The sequence below is a fragment of the Centroberyx gerrardi genome, chromosome 20 (genome assembly GCF_048128805.1).
Source record: "Centroberyx gerrardi isolate f3 chromosome 20, fCenGer3.hap1.cur.20231027, whole genome shotgun sequence".
In the NCBI taxonomy this organism is placed as follows: domain Eukaryota; kingdom Metazoa; phylum Chordata; class Actinopteri; order Beryciformes; family Berycidae; genus Centroberyx; species Centroberyx gerrardi.
The window spans coordinates 4,047,050-4,057,500 of record NC_136016.1 but is presented as its reverse complement, the minus strand read 5'-3'; the positions used below and the strand labels follow the sequence as shown (position 1 = coordinate 4,057,500).

Below are 10,451 nucleotides of genomic sequence, written 5' to 3'. Positions count from 1 at the left end.
CTTGTAAAAAAAAACGCCGGTGGGTGGGTTGTGTGTGTGTGTGTGTGTGTGTGGGTTCACTTCACACACACACACACTCCTCGGTAAGGTATCGCCGGTGCGCTCACACACACATCACCTCCTCCTCCTCCGTGACACCGACGTCCTCTGGAAAGACGCTTGCTCTTGGATATTTCTCTCTCTCCCTCTTTTGCTCTCCCTTCTTCTCTCCCTCCCTCCTTCTTTTCTGACCACAGACGGGATGCAACCCCCTCCCCTCCTTTTTCCTTTTCAACTGACACAGAAAGAGGAGCTTGTGTCCCTTTATTCCCCTTCTTCCACGCTCCCGTCTTCCCCGCTTCACTATCTGGTGCGTTGTAAGCTGGGCTCACAGCGCTCGCTGCCTCTCCTTTTCCTCCTCCTCCTCCTCTCGCTCCCCCCCTCTCTTTCTCTATCTCTCTCTCTCTCTCTCTCTCTCTCAGCTGCTACCCCTCCTCCTCTTCCTTCCTCCCCCTCCCCTAAACCCTCCCTCTTTCTCTCTCTCTCACTGTACACAGCATTAGAGAGAGAGAGACAGAAAGAAGGGGAGGGGAGGGGAGGGGGGGGATCAGAGGGATAGAGCGTGTGTGTGTGTGTGGACCATGTGACCTGACGGTGTAGTAGGATTCCCCTAGCAGCTGTCGCACTCATTCCTTCATAGTGCTTCACTATGGGCTTCATGGTTCTCCACTGATGGTAAACTGGGAGTCGTCTGGCGGTGGATCAGTGGACACCGGGTTCCAGTTGATTCCCTGCTGTAAACAGAAGCAGTGTGGAGGATTTGTTAGACTGATTTTTTGGGGGGGGTTTAAGCTGATCCTAATACTGATATTTTTGGATTGAAGCTGCCGACAGCTGATAATTTGTGCTTTAATTTTTACAATTTTCATGCCAAAAAAAGCCCCAAAAGTGACAATTATTCAGTGTTTCTCCCAGAATTGTATTCTTGTCAGGGTGGAAAAGCCTCTGAAACTGCATTTAGACCATCATGGGACACTAAAACTCATACATACAGTACATACTTCAAAATGTCCCATTAGAATCAATTCAGGTTAAGGGCTTCCCATAGACAACCAGTGTAGCGTTGATCAATGCTACAATAAATATGTAATCAATCAACCTGCATCATATTCATCATATCAAAACTGGAAGAAAAGCAATGACACAGATTATCGAGAAATTGGGAAGATGTTAGCCAATCTGTTATTGAATGGAACACACACACGCGCGCATACACGCACACACATTCTATGGTTGAGGAATCAGGAAAAAGGACATCCTGTGGTGCTTCCCCTGAGCTGTATAGCTGGAAACTCCCACCCCAGAACAACAGGAACGGGCAGGCCGGCCAGCCAGCGTGGCCCGCTGTTCCCCACCGCACAAATCACTCTCATTAATCCCGTTCGCACAATGGCCTCGCGCTCACAGGCACACGGCCTTGAAAATAAATATCCATTATGGCCTCACTACTGAATTACTACTACTGAACACCGTGGCCCAGTACTTCTTCACCATTTGACAAATTTGTGGAACTATTAATTAGTTGGTTTAAGTATGTTTTTGAATTTAAATCACTTTACAAGCGCATTGGTTATCTACAGTCATTTCAGCTGCCTGAGATAAGGTGTGAAAAATGTTGCTTATAACAGAAAATATGGAAGGTGAATGGCGCCGTCTGGTGTACAATACACGTATATGCACTCTAAAGTCAACAATACGAACAAAACGTTAAACATAAATGTTTTAACGTTTTAGAAACTTGAGGCAACTGGTCTAAAGCACGCACAATCAACTATTTGGCTAAAAAATGTCGTGATTTTTTGTAATTCGAATGATTAAGTCTCATTTTAATTAGTAGCAGGTGAGGCTCTACTAGTAACCCAAGATGGCTAAACAAAAGATGATCGACTTGAGGACGCAAGCGGGGACGGAGGACAGTTCGGCGCGATAATTATAATGAATCTCGTAGATATTTCATAGGTATTCGTGAGTGATAGCGATATGGGCTGTGGTTAATTCTTCTTCTGATCAGTCGTCAGAGAAATTAAAGATTTTGTATGAAACGCATGGGGGATGGAGGGTGTATTATTAAATATTCATTACACGACATGGACTCTGGCATGCGCAGTCGTTCACTTCCGAAATACGAATGTACCCAGAGCTCGCACGTCTCGTCTTTGTAGCCTAGCTATGTTTTTAGCATCATGACTTGACCTGGGCTGTGGCCACCAGCCTAAAGCCAGCTAGCTGGGTAGCTCTAGATAGTGTAATAGCTAATACGGTCGCGATAAACTAAAATGAACAATACTACTCAACAGTATGTGGTAGTGGTTTGTTGTTGAACAGCTATCGTAGTATGAGCGTAACTTAGCTAGCTAGCCTTCATTAGCTAACGCTAACTGTGGTTAGCCAACAGTGGCTGAGCGAGAAAAGGGGAGTGACAGTGTCATCAGGGTGAGCAACTTGACTTTTTAATATGCTTGTAGTCAGAAGAGGGAAACGACTAATAGCTCGGGGAATCTTTCGTTCAGTTTATGGTGTCGCTGGAGGTAAGCGAACCTCGATATGTACCGTGCTCTTGTATGAAGAGAACATCACGCCAAAACTCCACTAAAAAGTTCTGTCAGTTTATTGTTACCTCGATTGTTGGCAAACGTACATACCTGATAAAACATGATGTATGACTTTTTATGACTCGTTAGTGTCCACTGGTAAAAACGGCATACAATACGACCCATCAAACTGCAGTTATTTCAACAAAAGGTCAACTTTTAGAACAGCTTCACACTGTTGTCTATCGCCCAGTGCTGTGAAGAGGCTATTAAGTTTTGTTCATTTGCCCATAATCAGTGTCACGTTAAATTGTCAGATTTTTTAATGGAATTTGGTGTAACGTCCTTTTTGTACAAGCGAAAATTGTATGCATCTGGGCTAATTCGCGTTTTATTTTATTTTGTCACTGCAACTTTACATCGTGCCTAACGACACCTGTTCTAAATCACGGCCTATCGTGGCTTATTGCTATTAGAAAACGCCAGTCATTCATCGTTGTATTAAAAAAAGAAAGATCACCAATTTTAGATATTTATTTTTAATAGATAATAATAAGAAAAAACAATTAATGAATAAATTAAATAAATAGTAGCTAAACAAATCAGGTTTATCAGGTATTTAATGCTGCATTCAAGTACCATGGGAAACAGAAGATGCAAGCTTCCTACTAGAAAATACTGTTCACCTCAGCTTTCAGGTGGTAAATACTTCTAGATAATACTGTTCACCTCAGCTTTCAGATGGTAAATACTTCTAGAAAATACTGTTCACCTCAGCTTTCAGGTAGTAAATACTATATGGGAACTTGAGGTTGGCAATGACCCCGAAATGTGTAGGGAAATATATATTCATTTCACATAAAACCAGGATAAATGAATGACTTTCATCACACAAATCATATTGTGATTCTAAATTATAAATTGTCAACAACTGCTTGGATTGTATTTTTCATTCGTGGTTGCCACTACAATGTTTGGTTTGCTGTAAAACATTCACTCAACATACACTCAAATGTATCAGAAAGGAAGTGCATGTGTGAAAAAGCTGATCATGAGTAACCACAGTCTACAGAAAACTTCTGTCATGGCGTTTGACAGATTCAAACCAGTTTGGGCTGTCAATTGGTTCAGGTGTTTATTCCCATGTGACATGAATGCAACATTACAAGGCTTCCAACATGACTCGGCTAATCAGAATTGAGGACTGGCTCTATCCATTTGATAATGCAAACACCGCTACATTTATTCAAGCACATACTGCTTTCATCCTAGTCAGTCACAGTATGCAGTGGATATACACAAAACTTAAAATGAACAGAAACCTTTCCTATGGGAAATAATTGGTGTGCATTAAGACCAAGACCACCTGCCACTTAAACATTGTCTTCCTTAGAGAAAGCATTAGATTTGAGATACAACCACTGATCACTGGTCAATGCTGGAGAGCACTGGAGAGTCCATAGATGGGGAAAATGCAACAGTAGTAGTTTTTAATGACACAATCAGTGTTTTTGCTGAATAAAAATTCTGAATATTTGCCGTAAGAGCCTTCTGCCACACATTACATAGTATAGTAATACGAGTATTCAGTGGGCTAATCATATCAGTGTTTTTAATGGCACAAATAGGAGTCTATTATGTCTATTCATCTGTCCATTTCTCTATTTCTCTCCCTCGTTTTCCCACATTTAAAGCCTTTATAACAAAATAGGACACTGAAAAGTCTCAAGTGCTTGAGTGAATCATTTTTACTTCCTGAACCTAATTTTGTTGCTAAGCAAACCTCTGCTTACTGGCTGGAATTATATTTGTTGCCTGGCAACAGCAGCAAATAGATTTTGTTCTAGGATGTTAAAAAAAATGATTGGATGTGATAAAAAAAAAAAACCATCCAGAACCTTACATTTTGCAAGTTTTTTTTTTGTGTGCATAATTTAAATCAGTTGACATAGACAGACACTAAATTAATGGCTCTGGGAGGTTTTGCTCATTTATTTGAAATAGAATTCCACCCCTCAGATTTTATTGATCTTTTTTGTCCTCTGAATTAAACACATTACTTTTTAAATGTCTTTCAGATCCCCAGTGTATTCTCCTGAGTCTTGCTGCTACATTCTCCTACCAGGAATACAGTGTTGTATTTCCAGACATGGCCAGGGCCAGATGGGATCTAGAGGACGCAGAAGGTTGAAGTGGAGTTCTGAACCAGTCAGGAGTGACACATGGTCTTGAGGGCTCGTATCTGATTCCAAAGTACTCACACTGAACTCAGGCTGCGGAGAAGGCCTTGCCATGGTGAAAGCGTTGAAGATGCAGCTGCTCAGAGCACTCGTCAGCGAGCGTCTGTCCACGGCGGCCGAGGAGATCTTTAAGCTCGTGGAAAGAACGATTGTGGAGTACGAGGAGGAAATTTCCCATTCAAAGTGGGTGGTGGACAGTCGCCGCAAGCTGCTGGATGTTGCTAAGTCACACAGAGCAGGTTGGTTAATCGTTAGTCCGCTTTCCATGACTTCTCCTGTCTTGTTTATCGTGGGTCAGGAGTCCTTTTAATTCAAAAAATACTTTCACCACATTTTCGGTTTTTGAGATGTTAGAAGCAGAAGTCATTAGCATTTTTAGCAATAGACATGCTTGTTTGTACTGCTATATAGTAAACCATGTTGTAAAATCATAAATAAAATGTTTGTAATATAATACATGTGGTTTCTCAAAAAACAAAACACTAAGGCAAGTGCTTCTTGGACGGACTGAAAGGAAATTCAGTTTGTGTTAAATTATATAAAATTATACTCATATTGTTTAAAAACCTGGACTGTTCCCTCAAGTCTACATCAGGGTTCCTTTGAAGGTCTGGAAAGTCCAGAAGTAGTCTGGAAATTTGAGCATTTTCACTTCTTGGAAAATTTGGGAATTAGACAAAAAGTATGGAAAAGTATAGTTAATTCAGGTGCAGATCTAATGTCATGTCACATATGATATTTGTTGTAAAAAGAATCATCATATTGAACACTGACCAATATTTTCAAGTCAAGAAATTAAGATCTAGAAAAAGTATGGAATTTTGAAATACAAATTGAATAAAATATACCTATGTCTTCGTTAATGTTGTCTTTCCCTTTGCTTTAGACCCACTACAGATCTCTGCCACAGAAGACAAGTTGCCATCCGGTCACCAGCAGCCTCCTGCCAAGTGGAACCCCGGTCTGGGCCGGGCGGAGCCAGAAAACGCCACATCAGAGCCGACAGACGACTGTCAAATCCTCAGCGCAGGCGATCCCGACTCCTCTCCCGCCACAAGCGAAAACAGCGAAAGCGACCGAGAGACGCCGACGGAAATCGAAATCCCCCGAGCGAAGAAATCGTACAAGTGTCCCGTTTGCGCGGGCAGTTTCTCCTCCAAGAAGACGGTGCGGCGGCACGTCAGAACACATTCCGAGGACAAGTCCGCGTCGTACCAGTGTCGCTTCTGCGACCGCTACTTCTGCCACAAGTCCGACCTTGTCGTTCACACCAGGATCCACACGGGCGAGAAACCGTACGAGTGCCAGGACTGTCACAAGTGCTTCGCGCAGAAGGGGAACCTGGTCGTTCATATAAGAAAACACACCGGGGAGAAACCGTATCGGTGCGGGGAGTGTGGCCAGTGTTTTACTAAGAAGGTGGCGCTGGATCGTCATGTAGAAAAACACTCTGGACCAGAGACGCTTATCAGTAACATGGAGCAAGAGGCGGGCTCCAGTCAGGGTGAGATGCTCTCCCAAAGTCTTGAATCGGACATTAAGGCATTTCCGCTTACTATTCCTCCCTATGACAAAAGCGAGTTTGACCAAGAATCTCTGCAGCCTTTGTGTCTTTACCAAATCCAGACCGTCGATGATATAGATAGAGACTCCTCCGCCATACTTACAGTTGATCAGATCAAAACAGAGCCTGCTGGATCAGAAACGAGTGACAATCAGCCTTTCCCTCCAGTGAATCCAAGCGAACACGGCGAAAGCGAGGAGGAGATGAGGAACCGAGAACTCTGGTCCGAGCTGAAACACCTCCATGTGAAAAGGATCCTGTCGAGGAGAAAGCCGGGGAAATCCTCGGAGCCGAACGTTCATTTCGAAGCGGGAACAGCGCAGAAACCGTACAAGTGTCCTCACTGCGGCAAATGCTTCTCTCTGACCAAGACCTTGATAAGACATGTCAAAATCCACACGGAGGACAAACCCTATAGGTGCCAGTTTTGCGAGCGGAACTTCTGCCAGAAGTCGGACCTGGTCACTCACACGAGGATACACACAGGAGAGAGACCATATCAGTGCCAAGAGTGTCAGAAATCCTTCGCGCAGAAGGGCAATCTTGTCGTTCATATGAGGAAACACACAGGGGAAAAACCATATCAGTGCCAAGAGTGCAGCTGTTGCTTTAGTCAGAAGGCTTCTCTAGACTGTCACATGCAGAGCCACAGATAGTTTTACTGTTGTACTTAACAGTAACATCCAAAATTTTATTTATGTATTTAAAATCAACCATTGACGAACTGCGGTGAATATTGCTCTTTTTATACCCAGAGTTGGTTGTATTACTGTGAGTGTAACTGATAATTTTGATTTTTATTACCCTGGACTTCCAACATTGGTGCGTTTGCTGCCATGTTTGCCGCCTGTGTTGATACACTTACAATTTATGATGCCAAGTGGGAGATATCAGAGTCTACAATAAAATCCCCATAAATCCTACTAGTAATTACTACTATGAGACTCAAGTGTGATTGGATTTTTTTGCTCATTTGTTACGTTTTACATCTCTTTAATGTTAATTCTGACTCTCGGGTTCATTCACTCCCATTCAATTCCAGATGGAAAACAAGTTTGGAGACTTCTAATTCAGTCAGTAAAGGTTAAACCATGACTGTGAATGAGAAGCAGACAATCATCTTTTGCAAAGTTGCATCATAACGCAAATATCAAGGTATAAACGTATCCATTTTGAAAGAAGTTTTGTCTTGTTCGTGAGACAGGAGGGGGCGTCTTATTTCCGATTTCTGCTTGTAAACAAAATGAGCAAAAACTCCAATCACGCTTGAATTGTCTTTAAATGGGTTTTCCCAGTCGGCAGCTCATATTTACAGTAGACACGAAGTGACATGAACGCCACATAAGCTACCAGAGATTGTGAGCCAGCCAAGTTTTTAGATTGTTGGGCATCTTTATCACGTTTGTAGTCAACACATTTTATCTGGCCAAACACTTTATATCTGACTGTATGATGAGACTATGTCATTTTTCAATTAACAACACACTGTTGTTTGTTACAGGATGGTTATAGTTAATGATGTTGTAACAACGTTGGAAATATTTCAGACTACAAAGAAACCATTTGTGTGCCTCTTGTTCATTTTGTGATCAAATTCAGCATATAAGATATAATAGAATGCAAAACAGAGAAATAAATGCCACATTTGCCGGCCAGGATGTAATTTCAGGAAGCTGAATTGTATTTCAGATGCTCCTGGGAAGACAAAACCAAATGTAACACCAATTCTTGAAGTGGTGGATTCTCAAAATGACCAATGTCCCATAACATCTGACATGTACCTTTATGAAAGCACATGTAAAATGAAGATTTAATAAATAACAGTTGTCAGTTACAGATATTGCATGAGTGTCAAATATGATTTTTGTATACGTATACTGATTTTGGGCAGAGGATTACTTTTGAATGATTTGCAGATGAGAATCGCTACACCATGGAATTCACCATGATACATTTGAATCACAGTAACAGGCCTATATGGCAAGAAAGCACCATCACCAAGAGGCAGAACCAGAGCCAACCAGGATCAGTCCCAAACTATGGCTTCATTTACCACAGACTGCATTGGAAGATGCGTTAGAAATTTTTCTTATGTTGAGCTTAATAGAGATTTCACAAAAAGTTTAAATCAACTTTCGTCTATACTTTCCTCCTTCAGAGCCTCAGCTTGATCACACCAACTCCCAGCCGCTCTGTGTAGCAAACCCAGATTCTTCTGCAGCCACAAGCGAACAAGCCGAGTCATCCACCGCAGTTTCATCTGAGTTGAAACATATCAAAATGAAGAGACACCTGCCAAAGAAAAGACCATGGCAAACCTCTGAACCTGGTGTTCAGCTTGACATCAGAGCAGCACAGAAACCACACAAGTGTCAAAAATCCTTTTCTCAGGAAAGAAATCTGGCTGTGTATATGAGGACGCACACCGGGGAGAAACCATACCAGTGCCTACAATGCAACCAACACTAATTGTGATATGAAAAAGCACGCAGTAACCACATACTAAATATTCATTGTCTCCAGATTTTGAAGTGGGGTTTGAAAGTTTATATGAGAATGGTCCATACAGGAAAACCAACCATCATTTGGAGATATAATTGTATGCTACATATTTAGTTGGTTGGTAAAGTAGTGAAAGTGGCTTCCAGCTTTTTGCACTGTTGTGTCAAGTAGCGTATCCATTTCTAAGTAACTTGAGAGAAATTAAGTTTTAGTTTGAAGCTTAACATTGGTAAAATGCCACAAAGATGTTCCAATAACTATAACTATCCAGCAGCAACAAAATGGAGAAAACCAGTGCACAGCAGTCTAACTACTACTAATTTCACATATTTGTTTGCTGCTTATTTTTAGTAGTTATGGAAGTGATGGAGCAGAAATTCAAAGCGTTACGATTGGTTGTTACCTAGTTAGTTTTCACTGAAACCGTATCAAATGATGAGCACTCTGGAGACAAAGCTTGTGCATGATGAGTGTTCTCCTCTCACAAGGACCCTCCTCACTAAAACCCTCGCTTGTCACTGTGAAAACTACATTTCACTACGTGGATTGATTTGATCTAAATGACTGTGATGAAAGTTAACTTAAGTGCAATAAACGTTACACTGTTTGGATTCGAGCTCTACAAGGGTTAGGCAAATAATAATAACTAGGAAAATAAGGCCCAGGTTGAAAATAACCAGAATTATCCTCTAACGCTAAGAGCTTAATAAATTACCAGGTTGAGTTACCGCTCCCACAGATACTAGACTTCCACATTGTTAAGGAACCTTGAATGCTTTGTCACTGTCCAGCATAAATAATTCAAGAAATAGGGATATCGTGCTGGGGATGGATGAGACTCCTCACGAAATGCTGAAGGCTCTGGATATTGTTGGACTGTCATGGTTGACACGTCTCTTTAATGTTGTGTGGATTTTGGGAACAGTGCCAGTGGTGGTGGTCCACATTTACAAAAAAAATTAATCCGAATTGCATGCCTTCGGACTGTAGGTGGATTGCTTGCAGGTTTTTGAAAAGTAGGCCCAGCAGTCATATAAATTACTTTCAGAAATGGCTTGACCCAAAAACTGAGGATAAAAGTTGGATTTTTGCACAGAAAACTGAATAACTGAAGAATGCTTCTCTTAATATTAATAAAACGAAAAACATTTTACTTCTACTTTGGAGCTACTGCATGAAGTTTACCACAGTACCTTGTGTTTTATTACACAAGATAAATTTCATACTCACCACTGTGATTTTTATCAAAACGTTTGCCAGTGCTGTAACAAGAAGAAAGGAAATGCATTGCATTATATTTATCTAGAAGCTCTACTTCTGAAGCCACACCTCTACCTCACCTCTCTACAGTCTTTTAAATCCAGTAATTATGCTACCAGATCACAGCACTGCTTAGTTTTACTTTGGTTTCTGCTATTATACACCTTATAAATGGAACAAACTGCAAAGTGTTGGAGTGAGAATTTCTTGTCCCACTCAATGATTCCAAATCAATGATATTTCACATTTTCTTTTTATAATTAATGTTCCTGTATGTTGCCGTTTGAGTTGTATTGTGTATTTTGTCATTTTATC

General features: G+C 41.3%; 1 protein-coding gene across 1 annotated transcript; it reads left to right on the top strand.

Moving 5' to 3' along the window:
- Positions 1 to 4,862: 4,862 nt before the first annotated feature.
- Positions 4,863 to 7,030, top strand: LOC139931226 (uncharacterized). Its single transcript, XM_071924672.2, has 2 exons — positions 4,863 to 5,049; positions 5,697 to 7,030. The coding sequence occupies exons 1-2, from the start codon at positions 4,863 to 4,865 to the stop codon at positions 7,028 to 7,030; spliced, it is 1,521 nt and encodes a 506-aa protein (XP_071780773.2).
- The last annotated feature ends 3,421 nt before the right edge of the window (positions 7,031 to 10,451 follow it).